This window comes from Spermophilus citellus (assembly GCF_964194105.1).
Source record: "Spermophilus citellus genome assembly, chromosome: 2".
NCBI classification, from domain to species: Eukaryota; Metazoa; Chordata; class Mammalia; order Rodentia; family Sciuridae; genus Spermophilus; species Spermophilus citellus.
Window position 1 is genome coordinate 201,406,523 of NC_138183.1, and position 24,091 is coordinate 201,430,613.

General features: G+C 40.2%; 1 protein-coding gene across 26 annotated transcripts in view; it reads left to right on the forward strand.

Moving 5' to 3' along the window:
* Nucleotides 1–24,091, forward strand: part of PPFIBP2 (PPFIA binding protein 2) — a gene marked incomplete at its 3' end in the record, with an annotated part of 145,044 nt that overhangs the window by 88,443 nt on the left and 32,510 nt on the right. For 17 of the 26 annotated variants that reach the window (XM_081279528.1, XM_081279519.1, XM_081279509.1 and 14 more), the window contains 3 exons: nt 10,491–10,622; nt 17,432–17,614; nt 20,124–20,216. In XM_081279528.1, coding sequence (XP_081135654.1) covers nt 10,491–10,622; nt 17,432–17,614; nt 20,124–20,216 — 408 coding nt within the window. Of the gene's footprint in view, nt 1–6,017; nt 7,228–8,036; nt 8,148–10,490; nt 10,623–17,431; nt 17,615–20,123; nt 20,217–24,091 lie in introns of those variants that run through there. The other 9 variants (XM_081279511.1, XM_081279517.1, XM_081279518.1 and 6 more) reach the window with 4 other exon arrangements.

Below are 24,091 nucleotides of genomic sequence, written 5' to 3' on the forward strand. Positions count from 1 at the left end.
TGTCAGCTTATTTTCTGCTCTTTTGACACTCTCATTTTACTCCCTCTCACTCTGTGGTTTTCTTCGATACAAATCATTACATGAAGAGCATCTTAATATAATTTAATAGGCATCAAAATGAAAAAAAATTTAGCTGCTTCCCTAATGTTCAAATAATGGCCTTTCCTTCTTTTCTTTTGGATGTGTTCATTATGTTTTCACATAATTTACAAAGCCATGATCATACAGGGATACAATTCTGCTCTCAGGTTTTGTGTGATTAATAGAATATGGTGACTTTTTTCCATTTAAAAACTTTTGCTGTATAGTCATTGTTACTGTCATTTACAATATTATTTTTTTAGTGAAACTATCATATTTGATGTAACCATTCTTTTCCTGAATAGTTTTACTTTATTGTAAAATGAGCTGAAGTTATTACAACTTTAGGTGCTCAACTTTAGATGTTAATTAGATTTTTATTTTTTATTTTTTTTAAAGAGAGAGAGAGAGAGAGAATCTTAATATTTATTTTTTAGTTCTTGGCAGACACAACCATCTTTGTTTTTTGTATGTGGTGCTGAGGATCGAACCCGGGCCGCACGCATGCCAGGCAAGCGCGCTACCGCTTGAGCCACATCCCCAGCCCGAGATTTTTAAATTAAACTATTAACATTAACTTAAATTATTCTTGAATTTTCAGTTATTTTTTTTAAATTAAACCATTCCTGAAGTTTATGTGTATATGCTTTGTAACTCCCAATATGGTACTTGGCATATAAAAGGTCCTCACTATTTCTTCAAAGAATAAAAATCATTCCTTTAAAATGAGTGGATTCAATTAGATAACTGCTTATAAACTTTCCCTCAAGCTCCAAAATTTTTTTATTGTTGTGATCAGCCTAAAATTAAAGTTTTTCTTGACAGTATAGTAATAAATATAGGCTTTGCATTTTACCTTTGGTCTTAAAATAAAACGCCTTAGTTCCAGAGTTTCATTTGAAGAACTTAAAGAAAAAAAAGGGGGGGGAGTCAGTATTTTTATGCATATGTCTTCATAAAAGCTGTGTCAACAACTCAGAGATTGTTGTTAGTTTATCTTTTCATAACTGATTAATAAGTTATCCTGTTGTTGGCTTTCTTTTTAGATTCATTTGTCATTTCTCTTGTTTACAATATTCCCTGAAAATCTGAGTAGGAATAGGAGTCAATTCTTTTGTTGTTGTTGTCATGATATTTCTTTTGAAGACTCAGGAAGGAAAATAGTGTGATGGGAAAAATCTGAAATGGCAAGGGAGCATTTTCATGAAGAGTGCATAAAACATTGCACTAGATTATATTTTCAAGTCTGCACAAGTGTGGTTTTGAGATGGAAAGGATAATGGAGGAAGATGATGGAGTGTTGTGAATAATCCAAAAAGAAACCACAAAAATTTGAATGCAGAAGGGAACACATGAGAAAAATGTCAGAAGGTTGATATTTCAGGAACGTGGTGTCTGGTGAGTAACCACATAATCAGAGGTCAGAGAATGGATGCATTGTAGTGCCTGAGTTATCTGCCTGGCTGCCTGGCTTCTCTCTTTGGCTGTGTTTCTGCTCCATCCTCAGAGTCTCTGTGTCAAGGAGTCTGATGTAGGTGCCCAGCACCACATGGAGAGTGTCTGGCATTACCCCCTGGATGGCATTTTAGACTTTTTAAAAAGTCTTAAGATCAATTACCCTTTGTATCTGTTTATTCTATATCTTCTTTCTTGTGTGTAATGAGTTGAGATAATTTGCATGTACCATACATAGAGGTGGATGTTGTGACCTGGTATATTTGGAAATATGGTAGCTCTTTATTTGCCACTTTTGGGTTTTAAGATCTTCCTGAGCTTCACCAAGTTATTTTTGTGCCCATAAGGTTTCATTGTGTTCTCTCAATCTTTCAAATGTAAAAATTTCTTGACACATTGTTTGTTTAAGACATGGGACACATTTGAGCATCTCAAGTTTTTGCACATGCTATTGCTTTCCTGAAATCTGCTTGAAGCTCTCTGTATAGACACTAGATTCTTGTACCACAGCACTGGTGTAATGCTATCTACAGCTTAGAGTATTTATATGTCCTCTGAACTGGGGGCAGGCGGAGACCTGTCCAAATTGGCAGAGATATCCTGAGCTGCAGGGCTCTTGGCTTCTGGTATTAGGAGCAGGAATGACTCATGGCCTAGAGGCAGAGAATGGAGGCAAACAATTGCCTCCTTCTGCTAGCCTTAGACCATTCCTGCCCTGATCCAAGCCTGGCTTATCTGAACGAGACCCTTTTCCTGTCTCCAGTGGGTCCTTCTGACTGCCTGCAGACATAGTGCATCCCTAGGGATGCTGCTTCTGATACTCTGCACATTGAATGCATCCTAATGGTGGCAATTATTATTCAATTCCAGTTGACTGCCTGTATGAGCTGCATAATGCTAGATAGTCCTATTTTTCACAAAAAGCTAAAAGTCTTGAATTAAAGATTTAAAAGTATTAATTTTTCTATATTGCCGACTAATTTAAAATGTCATGCGAATCAGAGTACACATTTATAGGTCAAGACTAGCCTGCAAGCCTCCAATCTGAAGTCTACTCTAGACTTTGCTCCCATTGCTGACTGAAATATCACTGGGGGATTTAAGGAACCCCAAATAAGCATAGCCCAGATCCTGTCCTCAGGCTCCAGCAAGCCCATCCCACAGCTGCTCTCATACCCAATGTCAACCTCCTTCAGGAGGCCAAAAGGAAGAGTTATCTCTCACCCAACTCATGAGCCAGGCACCTCTCAGCCTAGCCCAACTCAGTCCTTGCTCATTGTTCATCTCTCAGCTCCCAGCTGTTTTCATCTGTATGTGAACTCATTGAGCCTCCAGAAGGAGAGAACATGAAGACCCTCATTTTGGGATTAGACAGGCAAACCAGAAACAGAGAGTCAGCCCAGGGGAAGGTCCATATGAGCAGAACATAGACTGGGGACACATTTGAGCACAAAATAATATTTCTTTGTCTGCGACCCTCTGCTGGGTACAGGGTGGGAAGGGAGACGCTCTGAGTACCCTTGGGAACTGCCTGAAGAAGTACCTTCTTCGATTATGGTCTCAGACTCATTGAGCATGTCTGGCTTTTCCAGGAAACTTTCCCCATTAAGAGAAGACATTTCTCAGGAAGTGTATACATGAGGGACAACCTGAGTCAGCTTCATTGGCCTGGAACTGTCTGGGCCTGGATATAGAGCTCTGAAGGTGCTCCCATCAAGAGTTAATGGGGACTATCTCTGGTTCTTGAGCACATCTGCACATTTACCCAGCTACATAATGAAGCCATCTGAACCCAGGGCCCAGAATTGCACCCCAGGAATATAGCCTGAGTCAGTGACTTCCTCATGATTTGCTCAGACTGCTGGTGACAAAATCTCTACCAGGAAAAGCTCCTCTGGGTCTGTTGGTATATTTCAGGCCATATGGCTTTTTCTAAAGTGGCCTCTGTGGATTTTCTGAGATCTGGTTCATTCCTGCACATTGAGCTTCTTTGCCTTGATCACTGACCCTTCTCCAGAGGAGCATGGTCTCAGGGAAGAAGCTCATGGCACGTAGTGGATCAGAGGTTTTACATAGGACGTCAGCCAAAGAGAAATTTTTCCCAGAGACTGGCTATTTGCAAATATAATTAACATCAAGAACAGAAGTGATATACAGTGCCAAAAGGAAAACCTCCATTTCTTTGTGAGGACACTACCCTACTGCTATGGGAAACCCTGGGTGACAACAGCCTTTGTTTCAGGTCTCCCACCTGACCCAGAGTTTCTGGGTTTGGTTAGCTTCATTGCTTTGGATGCCTTTTAGGTGAAGCATGCAGAGTGACAGTGTAGGGGATTGGGAGTCAGTGGACATGAGCTTCTATAACTGACTAATGGCAGTTGGTCTGGGAAGGTTGATGGACATGTTTTTCTTACATGTTATAATATGGACTTTTCTTACAGGATGTAATATGGACTCTACGTCGTCCAACTCTACTACCACCTAGAATTGTAAAATTATTCTTGTGTTTTAAAAATTCACTATCATACAAATGGCCTGTATAAGTTAAGATGTTGAGCAGGGGGTTTGGGGGCCTAGGACCCTTGATTAGTGCCTGGCTAGTAAAAAGGTATTTCTGTCTCAGAGAGAGAATATTAAATAGGGCCATGTATATGATCTGGAAGAAGCACAAATCCATTCAAGGAGGTGAGACACTGAGTCATGTGTGAAGAAAGCAGGCATTTCCCAAATATTCTCTAAAATTCCCTCTGGGAGATTCATGAGGCACAAATAACTAGTTTTTTCATGTTTATCCTGTTTGATGTTGAGTGTCTTAGACCACAGCAAGGAGTGATACATTAACCTCTTTTTATAGGTAAGACTGAGGTTCAGAGAGATGGTCTAGTTAGTGGGGACTGAATCTGGACTCAAACTTTACTGTAAGCACTTCTTCTCTGCACAGTGTTACTCATGATCCAGGCTTCCTGGCAAGGCTCAGGTCTTTTGCATCAAAGGGCAAAGGAACATATTTTTTTTCTTACATGTCTTTCCATGGCCCATTATTTCATTCTAGTTTCAGATTGCCAGTCTGGTTGTAGTCCTCTGTCATTGGTCAGTAATTCCCTGGTTCATATTCCACACTTAAAGATGGAGGTAATTGCTTCAACATGTGGCCTGAATGGCAAATTCTTTTTATCAGCTCCAGTCAGAACCTGAGCTTGGGCAAAAGGAAATGGAGAGTTATTCTAAGATGTAAACTTTCTTTCATCTCTGGGAAAGGAGATGTATTTGTCTTTCTGGAAGAGATTAGTGGTAGTGGTGAAGTGAGAGAGGTGAGTGATAATTTTATTCACTGTTTTTCCTGAGGCATCATTAGCCAGTTTCATGATCCTTCACAGTAAGTAAAACAAGCCCATCATACTCCTCCCTCCTCATCCCTCCAGGAAACCTTGAAACAATTTGGAGCAAGCAGAATGCTGTTTATGAAACCTTTGCCCCTTATCCTCAGCCCCCTGCCTCCCTTCCCCTGCCCTCCCCACACATCGTGCTAGCTGCAGGACTCCAAGAGACTCCCAGCAGGATTACCCCATGGAAGTCAGGATTCCTGAGTGTGGGGCAAACCTTGCCTGGGGAAGATGTTAGTGCTCCAGACAAGGAGGCTGGATCCAGAGCTAAGCCAGTCCTGGAAATGAGAACTAGAGTCTCATGAATGTTTTTCTTTAAGTGTAAACAGAACAAAAGCAGTCAGCAAAACAGATGAAGAGGAAAAAGAAAGGTCAAGAAAATCTGGAACAGGGAAGATGGGGTGGCAAGGAGTAGCTTATACCAGTTGATGAAGTGGAGACTATTAAGAACCAAGAAGTATAGTCAGGATCCCTGCACTTCACCACTACCACTAACCTCTTCCAGAAGGACAAATATATTGCCTTTCCTGGAAATTAAAAAGTTTACATCTCAGAGCTTCTGAAAGGTTGGACATCAGTTTCCAGACCAGAACTATTTCTGTGCCTTACTTGTGAAGGCAGAAACCAGATTTCAGGTAGGCAGGCATCTTGTTGAGAAGATGAGGCAGCAGAGATAGATTATTTTTTAAATATATATATTTTTTATTTAGTGATGGACCTATTTTTAAATTACATGTGTGCTGAGAATTGTACCCAATGCCTCACACATGCTAGGCAAACGCTCTACCACTGAGCCACAACCCCTGCCCCAGAGATATATTATTTTTAAAGCTTGGTTATGAAGAGGGGAGGAAAGGGCAGAGAAACACAGCACTTAAACACACAGCATGTACTTGCCCAAGGAGAGGACATGGGAGTTGATGGTGGTAACTTGAGGGGCAGTTAGGGTCAAGAGGGGAGTTTCTTAAGAATGTCAGAAATTTGATCATGTTTATAGCCTGAGGAATGAGAGCTGATGGTGAGGAGAGATTAAATGCCTGTCAAAGTGGATGATTGATGGTCCTACCCTAGACTAGTACTGAGCTTGCTGGGAACTCCTCAAACAGAGCACAGAGGTGAAGGAGAGGCTAGGGCCATGTGAATGGGAGTCATTCTGAGTTACCAGCCAGAGAGAGAAGCAGGTCCATAACACAGGGACAAAGTCAAAGATAACTTTTAAGTTTCATCAAGTTGTGTGAGGATGCCTGAAGAATCTGGAGACTGAGAAATGGCAAGAGACAGGAAGGTCAGTGAGAGGTGACGATTCAGGAACAAATTCTGGAAGCACTGTATCCTTTGATGCATACTTTTTCTGTGCAATATGGAAACTTTTTGGGCTAGAGAACTGTTCTAAAAAGTGAAAGAACCTGACAGAGAGGATGGCCATGTGCTGTTGTGGCACATTAGCCTTGGAAAGGAGCCGAGTGCTTGCTACTTCTAAGACAGGGATTTAGGAGATAAGAATGAGATGATTCTGGAAAATGTTGAAATAGGAAGAACTTAAGTTCAGTGAATAATCTGTTGGTTTTTCACTTTTCAGTAAACACGAGGAGAAATTATTTGAAGAGGAGAGGGGTGCATTGTGGGGTTTATGGCTTAAGAACAGAAAAGATTTGGAGAAATCCCTTAAGGAATCAGAGATGAGCACAACATTTTTCAGGCAGTATTGGAAGATAGACTGTAATTTGATAGTGTGAATTTGTATCAAAACCATCATTAAATGACTTTTGCTAGTAATTGTCATGCCATTGGGAATGGAAACAAACAAAAGACTGAGACTTGGCTGAATTTGACTCTAATGAACACACAGTACATCAGGTTTCAGAGTAGGGTGAGCTGGGTGAAGGATTTTTTTTGGTATAAATAAGAGTACAATTGAAATGACTAACCTTACGGTTATCTAGTGGATAGGGAGACAAGTACTACTTAAGTTGATAAACCAGGAAAACAATGAGTTACTAAGTAACTAGTGGTCACAGAAGAAGAAATTAGAGATTGAGTGAGCAAGTAGGGCAGTTGAAAGGTTAGAAGATTGTGGCCAGTGGAGGGAATTTCGGAGTTGAGGATTTTAGAAGCAGAGAATATACATTCTGGGTAAAGATGAGAATCAAGCTCTGGCCATGCTGCTGAGAAGCTAAAAGGAAGTAGAAGTAAAGCCTGTGGGAGCCGAGATTCACTGTGAAGCTGAACAGAAGGTCAATGTGACTACTGAGCAGAAAAGTCATTAACGACGATGTTGAATCTACTGAGGAGACACAAAGTGCCCAAAGTAGGTAGAAAAGATATTGATGAAAGCTGTTGATGGGAAATGAGAGGATGTCTTGGTTCTGGATATTTGGGGAGAATATAACTGAATGGTGCTGCCTTATAAGAGGAGGGTTGATGTAGATTAGTGGAGACAAACAGTGGTCTGGAAGCAGTCCTGGAACAGGGATGAAGGTGTTCAGTAAATTGGGTTGGTGGGAACACAGTGTCCTCCACTTAAGATGACTGGAAGAACATGGCACACTGTGAAAAAATACAAGATTCTGTTTATTTTGGAAGTAGAAGGAGTAATTGAGAATGTCAGTGATTAATTCCTACTAAGTTATACATTTTTAGAGATTCCAGTACATAATAAGTGGTAAGATGCCTTGCTCAGTCTGGAGATAGTGAAGTAGAGCTGGATTGCAGTAAGCTTACTGAAGACTGTGTTTTGAATTCATGTACTAGAACATTTATTGACAAGGACAAAGGGAAGATGATCATCACAGGTAGAAGAACATGCTAATAGTTATAAGCTAGGAGACAGTAAGCCAAAGCTTTATTATTAGTGAATCATAATAGGTTTCTAATTAACACTAGCATGTCCAACTGGAATGTCCACTTTCAATGTGAGCATGACCAAGTGAAAAACCGGCTAATTGGACTGGATATTGGAAGCAATTACAATATTATTCTCATCAGCTAGAACATTGGTATGACCAATTACAACTGGTAGTTAAAACAGCTAGAGAGATTTTGGCAGTAGTGGAAGTAGAATAGACTTTTAACTTTCAAGGGAGACACATTCTGAAGCTTTTTTGAATTCCACCAAAGCAGTATCTCGAATGCTCATCAGTAGAAAAATTGCATGAATATCATCTTACAGCACTCAAGTAGTCAACAAAGGCTGTATTTTAACATGATGTCCCTAAGTGTTGGCTTCTGGTAAGTATTTAAAAATATAAATGTAGTCTCCTATAGAACTTTTCTTTTTAGATCTCTGAAGTAATTGTTCTTGTGGACCTTAATTTGTGAAATTTTTCCTTTTCTCTGTTGCATTGCAGTAAGTAAGCTTGCATATTCATTGTAGTCCATTCCTACTTGTTCACAGGACTTTATAGCATGAGTTTTCTACAAACTGTAACTCTTGAGTTCAACTTCTATTTCTATCTGCTTTAATTTTAGGATTTTTTAACCTGGATATATATATTTTTCAAACTTCCTTAAATCATTTTTGAAACAAGGCAGGTAGATGAAAGATGGGAAGAGATAGACAATGAGATGGTAGAAAGTAAGGGTCAGGGGGAGAAAGAAGAAGAGGAGGGGGTTAAGGGAATAGGTGATATGGGGATGATTACATCTTGAGAAATTCAAATACTCAAGACCAAGAGAACTCATAATTTCTGTGTGTCCTCCATCCAGGGAAGAATTGCTTAAGGCCCTCCATGGCCTGCCTAACCTTAGCATCAGACCCTGGTAGATAGTATGTGGCTCAATGAAATCTTGTCAATCTGAGAGAATATTTCCTTGGCTCAGTGCAAATTTGCTTATTACTATGTATATATGTTTTTTTTTTCCTCAAAATTCTTGTATTTTTTTTCTGTTTGGGAAGCAGTGTGATATCTTAGACAGAAATAAATTCTGGAATTAAACAGAACTGGGTTTGAAAACTAATGCTGATGATGATTAGCATGTGTCTTTGGCCAAAAGATTTACTTACCCTTTACAGTTCTGTTTCCTCATCTATAGAACTGGGGTACTAATATTTACTGTCAAATTCCTAGGAGGATTTATTAAGAGGATATATGTGAAAGTACCCAGCAGTATCTGACACAGAGGAGGCACTCAACAAATCCAAATTCTCCATTGCATTGGACACACTTATCTGCCTGACTCCTTGTAGCCAAGTAGCCCAGTTCTGGCTCTGCAGAGCTGCTGCCTCTGCCCTGTCAGTCAGCTTCTAGTTTGGCCAGTCCAGGAAGAAACCACCTCCTCAGCTCAGAGCTCAGAGAATCCATTGCACTGAGTTGATGGACTTCTAGATTTTCATCCCCTCAGGTTAGCACATGAGCAGTTTGTCCCAGGTACTGTCAGCCTTTGACCTGGGGAATTATGTAATACAAGTCAAACTGTCTGTCCTCTCTGGTTTGATTTATGATCTGAGGACAGTTTTAAATCTATGAAATCAGAACTGTTAGGTCAGAATGTTGAGATCACCATTGTTGTACTGGGGTTGGGATGCCCAAGATGATACAAAATGTGTAGAACAATGAAGGATATTATGTCTTTTCTGTCTAATACTTTGGTCTGTTGCTATCCTGATTGCCAGGAACATTCTCCTTGCCAGGAACTACCATGTGCCAGGATTTTGACCATGACAGGACATTGCTATTTGCCAATGGAAATATCTGTTGTCCTGAACTTTTGGGAAGTGCTTTTGGTTTTTGAAGTCTTTTATAATTTCTAGTAACCCTCAGCAGATTTTTTACTATCTCCTTTGTTTTTTAGTAAGTGTATTTTATAAGTGTATGTATTTATGACAAATTTGTTGTTAAAGATCTGAGATATCTGATTGTAGTCAGTCACCATTCTAGCATTGGCAGGACTAGTAATAACTTTCTTGATCTCTCCTCACAATCAGGAAAAAACAGCCTTCTTGTTTATGTACCACAATGTTCAAATTGTAATTTTGGTACTTCTCAGAAAAGATCCATCTCATATTAAGATTCCTATACAATCATCAAATAAATACTCATAAATATCCACTTTCTATTCTAAATCCCATCTATGTTCACTGTAATGAGATCTTATATTGAGATGGTTGGAGATTGGACTCAATATTGACTGTGCCCAGCAGGTGATCTAGAAACTTTGGTTTTGAAAAAGACATTATTAATGTGAATTTTTGTTTATGTGGTAGAGAGGAACTGCTAATTTGCCTTAAAAATAGAGATGGGAAGAAGTTGATTATTTGAGAGTACGCATGTATTTTTTTTCTGTTTGGAAATAATTAACAAGAATTTTCTGTGGTGAAACATGTGTTTTGATAATTGTCATTCATATTGTCTTTCAAAAATCACAGTGGGTCACACCAGGGCATATGCTATCCCTGAGAGAACCAGTGTCAGCCCTGGTCCATCTCTAATAGACCTGGAGGTTATATGCAGCAGTCTCAGTTTTGTAGTGTGCAATATACAATTTAGATACTGCCTTACATCTATAGATGGAGCTAGAGCTATCCTTGTAGCAATGTTGGTTTATGATATTTGAGATCTGTTTTTCTTGTAGGAGCTGTTAAGTCGCACATCTCTTGAGACCCAGAAGCTTGATCTGATGACTGAAGTGTCTGAGCTGAAGCTCAAGCTGGTTGGCATGGAGAAGGAGCAAAGAGAGCAAGAGGAAAAGCAGAGAAAAGCAGAGGTGGGTACGATACACCAAATTCTGGAAGGTCCTATAATTGTACTAAGCTTAGACCTGAATAAGTAGGGAACTGGGAGGGGCTATCCTAATATGGACTCAGCCATCTGGTCAACCCCAATTGTGGCAGCCACTGGGTGCCAGGAATATCTATGCAACTAGTGACACAATGATTTGTTAATATCAAGTTATCAGGTTTTGCTGTGGCTGCAAATTTCAGCAATACCCAAACCACCCAGTATTGGCTCTAAGTTTTTATCCTCCCTCAAACTGCTGACAAGGATGGAAAGGCATGCAGTAATGAGGGAAGGATCAGACAAATATGGAGGGACACAAAATGTCTTCTGTAAGAACCAAGGTAGTTACAGTGTACTGGGATGAAGTACAGCTTCCCAACAGGCCACTGTCACTATATCCCGAGAGTCTGGAGACATTTTGTTTACATACATTTCACTGACCCAGATGGAGCCCTCAGATTGCATGTTTCTTTTCTTCTGATGGGTCATATGGGTGTGCCCGTGCACACGCCTTGTCTAAAAGAATATTTTCTTACTTTTGTTTTTGAGGCCCCATTTGCCATTAGTTAGAGCATGCCAGACTCCTTTTTGGATAAAGGTTTAGAGAGGGTTAGGCTCTGTAGCATTTTTATTTGAGAGATCAGCCTGTTTTAACCTTAGACAACCACCTTCATGTGCCTTTACCTTCAAATCTTTATATTTACACCCAGCATTATGAGGTACAAACAAAGATTAAGTTTTGGTTTCAGAAAAACCTAGGCAGATTTACTCATATATATCTGCTCAGTAGCTCTATGAACTTCAATAAGTTAGTTACTTAATCTCTCTAAACTTCATTTTCTTTATCTATAAAATGGATAACTTTGTGGTGAAGACCAAATAAACTTACAAAAGTTAAGTGCCTATCATAGTATGCATGTTTAGAATTTGGCATTTTGTATGTACTTGGTTTACCTTCATCTCTAGGCTTCTTAAAACTCTAAACATGCATATTGTTCCTTTCTGAAAGACATCAACATTGTTTGCACTGACATGTACCATATTTCTGTTTGCTGGGTAAATGCTGGCAATTGGGACACTTCAATGTGTAGGCATATTCTTTACATTGCTTTTGAAAACCCACTTCTTGTATTTAGTAAGAAGTGTAGTTAGTTGCCAAAGGAGGATATCTCTAGTAAGCTGAGACAGTAGTTTCTAGTGATTAAGAGTACAGGCTGTAGATTCAGAGCTCCATCTTTGACCCATGCTAAGTTACTCAGAAGCTTTATGATATTGGCCAAGTAATTTCACTCTCAAATCCCCATTTCTTCTCCTATAAAATGATAGAGACAGCAATACTTGCTACTTCTTTGGTTGTCCTGAGGAGTGAGTGGGATCATGTATGTGCAGTCCTTAACTCAGTGCAGGACACATAGTAATAGCCAGTTTTTATTGATCACTTACTGATAGCATTGTTAGCATGTTAGAAATGGAAATGTAGACTTGAATACATATTTACATGCCTCAGAGGTCTCAGACACAAAAAACCAATCTGTATGAAGTATTTATTAATCAAATGGACTGTGTCTTAAATGTTCATAGAAAAGCAGTTGGGTTTTATTCTGATTTTGTCACTTTACCAATACTTCAAGATATGTAATTACATGTGAATATACATTAGGGCTTTGGAGGCAGAATTCAGTAAAGCTTAGTGAGAAGGCTTAAAGTTGCAGAAAGTCAACTCAAAGACACTTAAAAAAAGAGAAGAGAGAGTTGTTATGTCACATAGCTTGAAAAGTCTGGGATTTAAAAAGTCTGATATGACTAGATCAGGGTAATCTCACAGAGTCATTAAAAATCAATTTTACTGTATCACTTGGTTTTCTTTTATTCTCAGAAAGTCTCTACCATCTGGTAACAAAGATGCTGTCAGTAGTTGTGCATTGATGTCCTGCCAGGCTGGCAGCCCCTGCGGACATTCTTTTTCTTAAAGATTCCAGAAAAAGCCCTAGGGTTGCATCTCTTTGGGCCAATTTTGGTCACCTGCCTGGTTGTACACCAGTCAGTATAGGGATTACGTGTGTGGGATGTGTGAGTGGAGAGTCAGTCCACCTGTGGAAAAATGCAGTTAATGTGGCGGCCACTCAGTCCCTTTGTAGGGGAAGTCAGAAAGAAAGGAGAGCTCCCACTTCTGGGATATATATTGCTAAAGCAGTCATTTTACTTTCTCTCTCTCTCTCTCTCTCTCTCTCTCTCTCTCTCTCTCTCTCTCTTTCTTTCTTTCTTTTCTGAAGCATTGTTTTATAATCTGAGCTTTTTGTTGTTTTTCCATCAGGCAGTTTTGGCAAGAGGCAACATAGACCCTGAGTTTTTAGCCTTTGTTTTTACCAGATCACAGCCCTTCCCCATTGCTAGTACAAATATTAGGTTTCCATGTGGAGGAATTCTGTAGACTGTTTAAACCTGTGATATTCAGTGAGCAGCCACATGACCTGAAATAAATTCCTCATTCTTGTAACTGAGCATGCTCTTTGCTAGTATACTCAGGTCCTCTGCCTCTCTCTGTAGCTACTGGAGCACAGGGACTTAAAATTATGAGTGTTGCTGAAGCTGCACTGCGGTCATGTGATGGAGATGTTTATTTTGAGTGAGACATTTTGCTAGCTCAGGTCACCAGATGTTGTAATTGTGTTAATAAAGGGAATGCTGCTTTCCTTCCTATACTGCTGCTGTTTTTTTCCAGTGAATGTATTTAGCCTAAGGGCTGATTGCTTGTGGTTTGGAAAAGACAGGACTTTTTTTTTTTTTTTTTTAAGTAGCCAGAACTGAAGTAAACTTCCTCAGGATAGCTCCAGCTTTATCCTCAAATTCCATTTTATGTTTCAATGAAAAAAAGAAGCTGCTGTTAACAAGAGTGCTGCAGACTGCTCTTTCTGCTCTGGTTCTGATCATACCCTTAAGCCACGGTTCTTAAGTCTGCTCTGTGTTGTGGAAATGATTTCTGGTGGCCACTCAGTAAGACCTGAGGACTTGGAGGCACAGATTTTTTGATGGCCAGTCCGGCTTAGGGGTTGCTATGTAGTGGCTCACAAGAGCTAAGGGTGAATATTGAGTTTCCTATTTATTTTACCTTTTCTCTCCAACCTTTTGCAATGGTTCTGGGCTATATCAGGGTATCCAAGATTTAATTAATTAGATTTACTCCTGAAAAGCAAGATTACAGAAGATGGAAAGTTAGTGCCAGATTTAGGATTATATAACTTGAAATATGATATAACATGAATATAAGAAATATTCCCCAATCATTCAAAATTCAAGATATAGCAAAAGGTCTCCTTCTACATCTGTCTGATAGCCAGAAGTCAGGATCCAATGTTATCAGTTTGTTTTGTATCTTTGCAGTTATTTTATGCATGAACAAGCAATTCATGTGGAGACACACACACACACACACACACACACACACACACACACACAGAAAGACTCAGGGGCAAAGGAAGCCTCTGTATGGTACCGCAGATCAAAGACATTTCAGAGGCATATTAATCAAAAGGGTATTGGAGAAGGGATGTGTGGGGAGCCTGCATCTGAATCCCATTGTGGGACCCAGTGAGTTCTGAGCATAGCTGCCAGAGCTGCCTGTTAAGAGGGGAGCAGGGATCCAGGAGTGCTGACAAATGGAGTTATCCCAATTTATCAGGGATTTATGTGAACAGGAAGAGAACTAGAAAGAATCTTTAGGTTTTCCTGGCTGAACATGGGAAGGCCTACAACCCAGGTGGTGGTGAGGTTATCATTCCTTTTTCATGTGGTTAGGACCTTAGAAGGGAGGGATTTCACTTTCTCAGCAGGAGCAATCCGAATGATGGACTCTGGCCACAGAGCAAGAGCTTGGAACATTTTATGTGCTTAGACATGGACGGGCCTGGGAAGAAGATTTTTATTATTCTTGCTTTTATAAATATACTTTTTTCATTAGTATAAGAAATATACTTCAATCATTCAAAATTCAAGAGTTCAAGAGGATATATAGCAAAAGGTCTCCTTCTATACCTGTCTGATAGCCAGCAGTCAGGATCCAATGTTATCAGTTTGTTTTGTATCTTTGCAGTTATTTTATGCACGGACAAGCAATTCCTGTGGAGACACACACACACACACACACACACACACACAAACACACATACAGAGAGAGAGAGAGAGAGAGAGAGAGAGAGAGAGAGAGAGTTAGTTTACAAATTCTCACTATTTTAAACCTTTCTTTTAAAAATGTACCAGTCTTAGAGTTCTTTTCATACTAAGTATAATAAGAAAAACAACAAAAACTTCCTCATATATACTTATGTCTGCATATTTTCTACTGACTATGCCTTAATGAATTTAACCAGTTCTCTTTGGTAGACATTCGTTTCCAAGTTTTTGTGGTTACACATAATACTTTTAGCGAATAATCTCAAACGTGTGTGAGGCTCTTGAAGTGGAAATGATGGGTCAAGAGTACATGCACTTGAAATTTTGATATATTTCCAAATTGCTGTCTATAGAGTATAGAGGTTATTTCTTTTTTATATATTTATTTTTTTAGGTGTAGATGGACACAACATCATTTATGTGGTGCTGAGGATCGAACCCAGGTCCCGCTCGCGCTAGGGGAGTGCTCTACCACTGAGCCACAATCCCAGCCCTAATATAGAGGTTATTTCTACCATCAATAAAATGCCAGGACAATATTAAATTGGAATAAAGGAAGAGGAAAAGAAAAAAACTAAGGATAATTGTGAACCAGTTTAACTAGTAGGAAGGGAAGGAAAAGCTATGATTGTGGGAGGTCCTGAGTAGTTTCACATAGAAAAGAACCGTAAAAATGAACTTTGATGATTGGCAAAGCAGGATTAACAAACTGCATAAACTGAGATTACAACATAGAGCAGCAATTACAATCTCATAAACATAACCTGAACATCATGATGTGGGACTCAAGAAAGGATAAGTCACTTGCAAAAAACAGCTTTAAAAGAGTTTGTGAGGTGGGAGAGAAACATTTATAGTAAGAAAGGAGATGGGCCAGCCCTGAAGATAAAGAATTAGAAAGCTAAATTTAAGTGTCACATGTGATGATACACACATACCAGGAAACAATAACGACATGTGGTTAGGGAGAACTAAGGGTAATAGCTTGGCAGTGTTGGGTGTATCACATGGTCACACAAAGCAGAGGAAGAAAAATAGATACATTTCTGTTACACATCCCCAAACTGATCAGATACAGACAAGGGGCAGTAATGGAGGGAAAGGGGCAACAATTATTTGAATAATTCCTAAAAAGTCTTCAGTTGAATACTGAAGTATTTGAAAGTTTTTTTCATTTACTAGGATCTACCTAAAAAGAAAGAATATAAAACTGGGAAAGCTGCCCTTCTAGCTACAAATTTGAAGCAAAGGGAGAAAGTGCTTTATGAAGGAAAAGTGTGTTAAGAGTGAGTGGTCATTTTTATTTGAAAGTTCATGTAATTGAGCAAGGGGAAAACTAGGCACAGACAGACATGCACTTTGAAAGTTTAGAAATAAAGAATCTGGGGAACTCTAGAAGAGAAGATGATTCAATGATATTGAGCTGCTGAAAAAAATAATATAGTTCTCACTGTGTCACCTCACAGATAGTATCAATAAAAAGGAAGGACTTAACAATACCTTGAGAGAAACTAGATTTTAAAGGGACCTATACAAAAGATAGAAAGGAAATTTACTAGACAAATAAAAGTGCACCTGCATGACCAGTATCAGGAAGGTCAAACTCCCAACAAAGAAGAGTGCTGCTGAGGACAATAGAAAGCCTTTTAAAAAGGTATGTTTTTATTTTTAATAAGATCAAAGGAAGAATAGGCTTGATCCTTCTAATGCCTCTGACAGGTGCAAAGAACTTAGGACAGCAGTCCCAAAGCTGTTTTTTGCAAGTGACTTTTGAAGGAGTTAAGGAAAATCGTGTGAGTTGCTGGGAAACTAAAAGTGAACCCTTCTTGATTTTTAAAATAGTGAAAATGAAAAGTAAGATGGGTTCTGTAAAACTTGCTTTATTGGGTTTGGAGTCAGCCCTCTGATGATTTATGGGAAACTATAAGAAAAAGTAGGAATCTGTGTCCACTATGAGTGAATCACTTCAAATTCGACCTCATTGGTGTGGCTGGGAGTGTGTCTTATAGTGGTAGACCAGGAAGGTCCACACTTCAGTGGGGCATTGCAAAACCTTGCTTGGGATGGTCTTTTGGACAAGGCAAAGAAATATAGACTGGGTGCTAAAATAGGTCTATTGACATCTGAATGAGCATAGGGTTGGGGACACAGTATCATGTATGCATCATGTGTAATGTGTAGGTCACTTGTACATGGCTGTTGACACGTTTGGGTGTGTGCATGGGGGAATTAGCATGTGTAGCATGGACACGTGTATGGAAGGGAGATGTCTTTCTGTGTGCCCCTATTATGTGCCTGTCTTTGCTGTTGCTTCTGCTTGGGTGAAGCAATCTCAAAGACTGTTCATCTCAGATGTTGACATGGAAGGATGGCCATTTAACATAGCACAAAGGAGGTGTCAGGGGTTTGCTCAAACAGGAAGAAAGGCTATAGATACAGCAAGTCTCAGGAAAAATGCCACGTCTTTTGGTTCCTGAGAAGAGAATGGTCTACCATGGACAGTGACTATTGGGGGCACCTGCTGCTTACCCTCTGTATACTTCCTTCCATGTTGCTCTCCACAGGAGTTTTGCCTCTGTTCACTGACCTTGAGTGCTTTTCTCTTCTTTCTCTTCCTTCCCACAGTCAGTTCTGAATGTGATCAGTGAGCTGCAGGAGCAGATGTGTAGGCTGCAGATGGACATCCACAGGCAGATCCAAGAGCGCCTCTTACTCAGTAGGGACCACTCTGAGGAGGTGGCGGCAAGCAGCTGTATGGCTGAGCCCCAGCCCTGCAGCCAGAACTGTGCCCCTTGGGAGGGTTCACCTGTAGGAACCATACTTAAGTATATCAGAGCATGCGTGTGTGGGGCATTTCATTGCTGGAGGGCTGGGGTTTCTCTTCTAACCAGCACAGAGTGCAGTGGCTTAGCATGGATCTGGTATTACCGAGGATCAGAGATTGGACTGTTCAGTCCTCTTCTGATGTGAGGTGAGCTCTGAGAACCTTACTAAGCATGGTCTGAGCAAGTGAGTCATCCCTCCAACAGGAATGAGGTGTGTCAGATTCTCTGAGTAATGGGGTATCTATGCAAAAGGTAATCTTGGGAGTCTCCTCCCCAAGATTTAGTCACGTTCTTCCTCCTGTACTGGAAGATTAAATGGAACTGCATTTCACATGATTCTCCTTTTTTAAAGGAAAAACACAGTATTATAAAAAAGAATCAAATTATGTTTAAAGAGGTTTAGCCCTAGTGGGAAAATAGAACACAAATTTTCATTTGCTGATAACAATTAAATCATCATCTGAATTTCCAGGAAAAAAAAATGCCCCACATAATCACATTAGAGTGATTTCATGACCTGGAGGTCATGCCTGGGGCCATATGCCAAAGAAGTCACAAGAGTGTGGAGAGCATAACCTCTGCGTCCCCATAGTGGTATCCTCTACTTTTCCTATTGTGCTATCTGTCATGCCCTCTCAGGAACAATAGAAGAACCCCCATTGTAGGGATTGGAGGGATTGGAGCACCACAGGCAGGACCAATGATGTTCCTAGTTGCTGAAAGTTGAAACAGGCGACTGAGACCTTGAAGTCTAACAATGTGGATCATGGACACAATAACTTGAGTTTATAAGACATTTTTTCTTTTTAAACAGGTGTTACCAATGTTCACCTCAGCTATAAGACAATCTTAACAAGTTCCCCTACAAAATTTAAGTGTAAGCAATGTCACTTTGCAGCAGAGTGTTTCAGAATGCAAAGAACTCAGGTGTTCATTCATTGATAAATAATGCATACCTACTATGTACCAGAACCTGCTGGCAAACACTTAGTAGATTTAAAGTATAGGAGAACTAGCTATTAACAATCACATGGAGAAAGAGATCAGGAAGCGGGCAGGCTAGGCTGACTGTATTAGTTTATGAACTTTGAGAAGCAAGGGAATATGGTGAACAGATTTGTGTTTTAATCATATTGTTCCCCTGGATGCTGTAGAAGTCATTGATTGCAACAAAGGAGCAATCAATGAAGAGACTGTCAGGCTACCAACATTCATTGCTATAGGAGAGAAATGAGATATTCCGGTTATTCTCTTGGAGGTGAAACTGATAAAGGCCTGGAAATAAATTACATATGTAAGGGAAGAGGGAGAAAGAGATACCAATTGCTCAGGCAAATAGATGGATGAGACAAATGACTAAGATGGGGAATTAAGAATTCCACTTGGAACATGACAGTTCTGAGATGCCTGTGTAATATCTGCATAGAAATGTTAAGTAGGAAGCTTGTGATGTGAGTTTGGAATTCAAAAAGCCTATGGAGATGATGATTTTTATGCCAGTTCATCTGATAGGGAATCTTGGTTCAAGACCACAAAGCTTAGTGATATCTTCTTATTGGAGTAATTTAAAAAGCAAGGGCCCTAACGTCAGAAGATATGGGCTTGAATTCCAGCTCTACCACTTGCTAACTATATGAACACAGGCAGGTTGTTTAAATATCCTTTCTCCACTCAGCCACTGACAGTGGCTCCCTACCATTCAAAGGATGGCATCAGAATTCCTTATAGTCTCATCTGAAAGCCTTTATAATAAAGCCCCATCTTAACTTCCCGGCCTCCGCTCCCACTGTGTGCTGACACCCATCCAGCCCAACACAATAATAGGTTATCTCCCTTTCTGTCTTCTGCCTTTCTCCTAACCCTCATGTATCTTTTTGCTCTCTTCTTTTTTCATACTAATCTCCTACTTTGAATTAAAACTCCATACTGGGTTCTACATTTGATACTGAGCATTTGTTCTCTTGGTGTGTCATTTCTATCCTGCTTTCACTTCCTCTGTGAAACCTGCAAGGGTCACTGACCTCTACCCTGCCCTACCTGCTGTTCCTCCAACTTCAGCACAGAGAGATGCTCCCAAGTAACCTGCTTCCTGCTCCTTTGCCTAAATTGCGAGGGGGAAAAAACCCCACTTTTGTTTGGCATCTCTGGTCCTCTCATGCTTGAGTCTTACTTTCCAGGCTCCCTACACACCTGTGCATGAATTGGGTATACCCACATAGGACATAAATATCAGAGAAAAGGGCAGGCAGAGCAAGTTCTAAAAATAAAACAACAGTTTTCTTATACCTGGAACTCTGTGGCCTTTTTTTTTAACACAGCCACAAAGCTTTGCCTGAAACACAAACTGTGTTTAAAAATGGAAGCTGCAGTGTAGAGCTTGATGTGGTTACTGCTGCCCCTGGTATTGTCTTTGCATGAGCTTAACCAGGTTTGGAGACCCAGAGCCTGCCTTTTAAACATTAGAACTTTGTCTTTCTCCCCCTTCCTTCTAGGAATTACTACAAGAGCTCAAGCACCTCAAAATCAAAGTGGAAGAGCTGGAAAATGAACGGAATCAATATGAATGGAAGCTGAAGGCCACTAAGGTAAAAGGCAGATGCGATGCTCACAGGGAGGTGTTCTGCCGGGAGGATTATGGTCCAAACCCAGGGTTTCCGGCTGGGTTGAGTACTTGCCTAACATGCCTGAGGCCCTGGGTTCAATCCCCAGTATCTCAAAACCTCAGGGTTTCCAGCAGCCTAAATTTGAAAATGCAAATCAACCCCTCTAGCTTGTGCAGCAGATGGATTGGATCCAGGGTGGCTCCTCATGGAGAGCCTGGGAGATGATGAGCTGCTGAAATATAGTAATGAGTTTACTTCCTCTTAGTACATAGCTGACATTCACTGAGAATGGGCCAGAAGGGAGTGAGAAACTGAGTGAGCCAGTGAGCTAGCAAGTGAGGGGCAGCCAGAGAGTGGTTAGTCATAAAGCACATGAGCATCAATGTTATATTGTGTGCATCATTGTTTTAAACTTAGCAGTCCCCTTTTATAATTAATTTTTCAAAAAGTCACATGCATTATATATAGGAATGAATCTATTCCTAAAATTATATAAACTTTGAGTTTTTTTTCCATCAAATAACATTTCTATTAAACTTGGAGAGGTTGCTATGTAAAGGACACCATGAATAAATTCTGTTGTGAAATAAATATATTCCCTTCTTTTATTTCTTCTGTTTGCAGTGTGGAGATTAAAACTAGTTGAATTTAGCCCACAATTTTTTTTGCCTGCATATTTTAAAATGCCAAACTAATTTCATTTAAACATCAGGAAATTTCACATTAAAATACAGTTAGGCTGTTTTTAGTTCTTAAAGGAATTTAATGTACAGCAATCTATAATATATTTCAAAAAATTAGAAGAATGCAAAAGTTTCCACCACAAAAATGATTAACATTTGAGATGAAATTTCTTATACCATGATTTGATTATTACACATTCTATATACATATCAAAGTATCATACTTATCAGGCTATACCCTATAAAGATGTGCAAATATTAGGTTTCAGTAAAAACCTATTAGGTTTTTACTGAAAAACCTATATAACTAAAAAACCTAGGTATAGGGGTTTTTTGAGGAGGTAGAGGAAGCTCTTCACAACCCTGGTGAACATTCCTGCTGGAGGGAGCCTGGCAGCCTTTCCCCTTGGCTAGATGACACACCTGCCTTTCCCTAGGGTTCCTGTAGTGCCACCCACAGTTATTACTGGATGGTCCCTGTAGGCATTTTAATTTTCACTTATTAGAGTTTTAAAAGTATTTCTTAGAGTTTTATTAAACTATAGTTTGTATTTTTATTTTTCTACAAGTTAATTGCTAATGATACTTTCACAAACAGTTTTCACACCATAAAAAAAATTAAAGGAATTGGCCGGGCATTGTGGCACACTCCTGTAATCCCAGCAACTTGGGAGGCTGAGGCAAGAGGATCATAAGTTCAAAGCCTGCCTCAGCAACTTAGTGAGGCCCTAAGCAATGTTGTGAGACCTGCAAGAAGCCATTTGTGAAATACATGGATCTTCTTTCAGTATGGAAGCCAGGGAGAGAGAGGCCTGGGATTGGGAACTTTCCATGGCTCTCCCACGGCCACAGATTGCCCAATGCACGTGACCTTTCCCTCTGCTCTGCTAGGAAGATTTCTTATAGGAGCTCCAGAGATGGGTATAACCCATTAGGTACTGAACAGCCCACCTTTAATCTTTTTTGGAAAAGAACATTCTGTAGAATCTCTTTGATGTTTCCCAATATAAATAAAGCAGGCATGGGCCTCATTTTGTCTAGAAGTCTGATCAGCTTGCCTGTCCTGTCCCTGCTTTTGAAACGACTTTCTGTGTTCTGTGTTTTTTTTTTTTTTCAGTTTTATTTCTCTTAGCTTTTATTTCTCAGCCAGTCCATTCCACCGAGGGGAACCCCATTCCCACTACCTATGCGGGACGTGGGCAAGAAAGACCCTGTCTCAGAATAAAAATATAAGAAAGTTCTGGGGATGTACTCAGTGGTTAAGTGCTCCTGGGTATAACCCTCAATACCAAAAAATAAAGAAATAAAAAATACTCAGCCGTCCTAGGAGCTACCCTGTTAATATTTCCTTCCAGATAGTTTTTTCTTTCTTTTTGTGTCTTCCCTCTCCTTTTTTTTTCCTTTCTCTCTCTGTTTCTGATGTTGATAATTTATATACAATTTTTTACCTTTTTTTTAATTTAAAATTTTGCAATTTCCCATATAGTGAAAGAAAATACTGAACATGATGTTAATATTTCCCTAATATTCTAACATATAAATGTAAAATAACTTGCTTAACCATTTCATAGATGATAAAAAGGAGGCAGAGAGAGGTAAGTAAGTCTCCCAGAATTTTTTTTGGGGGGGTGGGCAGTAACTGGGGATTGAACTCAAGGGCATCAACCACTGAGCCACATCCCCAGCCCTATTTTGTATTTTATTTAGAGACAGGGTCTCACTAAGTTGACAGATTGCTTTTGCTGAGTCTGGCTTTGAACTCATGATCCTCCTGCTTCAGCCTCCTAAGCTGTGGGATTACAGGCATATGCCACTGTGCCTGACTCTTTCAAGATCTTATAGCTAGTCAGGACCAACCTGGATGATGGGGTCCATCTGCCCACCTGTCTGTTGATGTCTGATGATGGCCTTGGATGTGCTATGTTTCACAGTCACCAATTCTAAGAGCATTGTGTTTGTCCAGTAGCCCAAAACCTTCTATCACAGTGCTCCACTCAAGCAAGTCCTGTCTTGGTGAAACCTTTGAAGTTGTGCATACCACCTTGTTGTAAACCAAGTGGCTCTTTTCTTCTTAAATTACCCAAGCTCTTTGCCTTGGCTCATAGACCTGTGAGATGCTCTGGGCTATTTAATAATTGCCAGGTATGGAGTTCCAACTGTGTGCTGGAGTGTACTGATCCCTTTTCAGACTTTTTTTCATTAATTCAAAAAATAACCCAATAGGGTATATTTTGTTATTCTGATTTGGCTGGTAAGGAAAGAGTAGCTTAGTTTGGCCAAGGCGAGATTACTGCTGTCTTTTCCTGCATCAACCTGAATCCCCACAGTGAAATCCTGCACTGGTTTTGGAAGTTCTTCAGTTTTCTGCTTAAACTTCCTCACTTTCTAAAGGTAGATCACTTTAGTTCTCTTAGGGACTGCCTTTAAAGTAGAATATGACTCCTGGGTTTAGTGAGGCCTGGCACTTGCAGGTACCCAGAGCACCCATCTCTGCCTGCCTGCTAGTCTGCCTGGCTATCTCAGGCCTCTTGCTACACAGTTCTTACTTCTGTAGTGAGGCCGCATACTTTGCCCTAATGGTCAGGGAGAGAGCTTCTGGGCTATTGTTGGCTGGGGTTCTGTGGGGACAGGTACGATTCTAAGAGTAACAGAGTGCCTGTGATTTCAGCCCCATTCTGTGGTCTGGCACAAGGGAGGTTTGGCTATGTCACTTGTCTGTAGAGTTCACAGTATATATATAAGTGTACTCACCCAGAGGCAGGCCTCAGGAGAGAGATCTCAGAGTGCCAGGATCTGGGGTCTGTCTCAATAGACCTGCACCACTGAAGTCAAACTATGGGCCTAGCAGATAAGCATAAGGGATTCAGATTCCTAATAGAGATCAACATCTACTCTGTTCACAAAGGAAGGGAGAAATGGGAAAGGATATGTCCAAGAAAGGGTAAGAGATTATCTTCCAAGAATAGGCTGGCCCTTATAGAAATGAGAGGCATTTGGGTTGAGAGTCTCAAGGGCAAGCAGAAGCCACTGTCACCATTATCTATAACCCCATGGGCATAGGCCCTGAGTGAGCCAAGAAAACCTGCTTCATGCTGTGCAAATCACCAATCAGCTTGACATAGCCATACTTGGCTCTCTGCCTCTGTGGAAAAAGATCAGAACAGGGGACAAAGC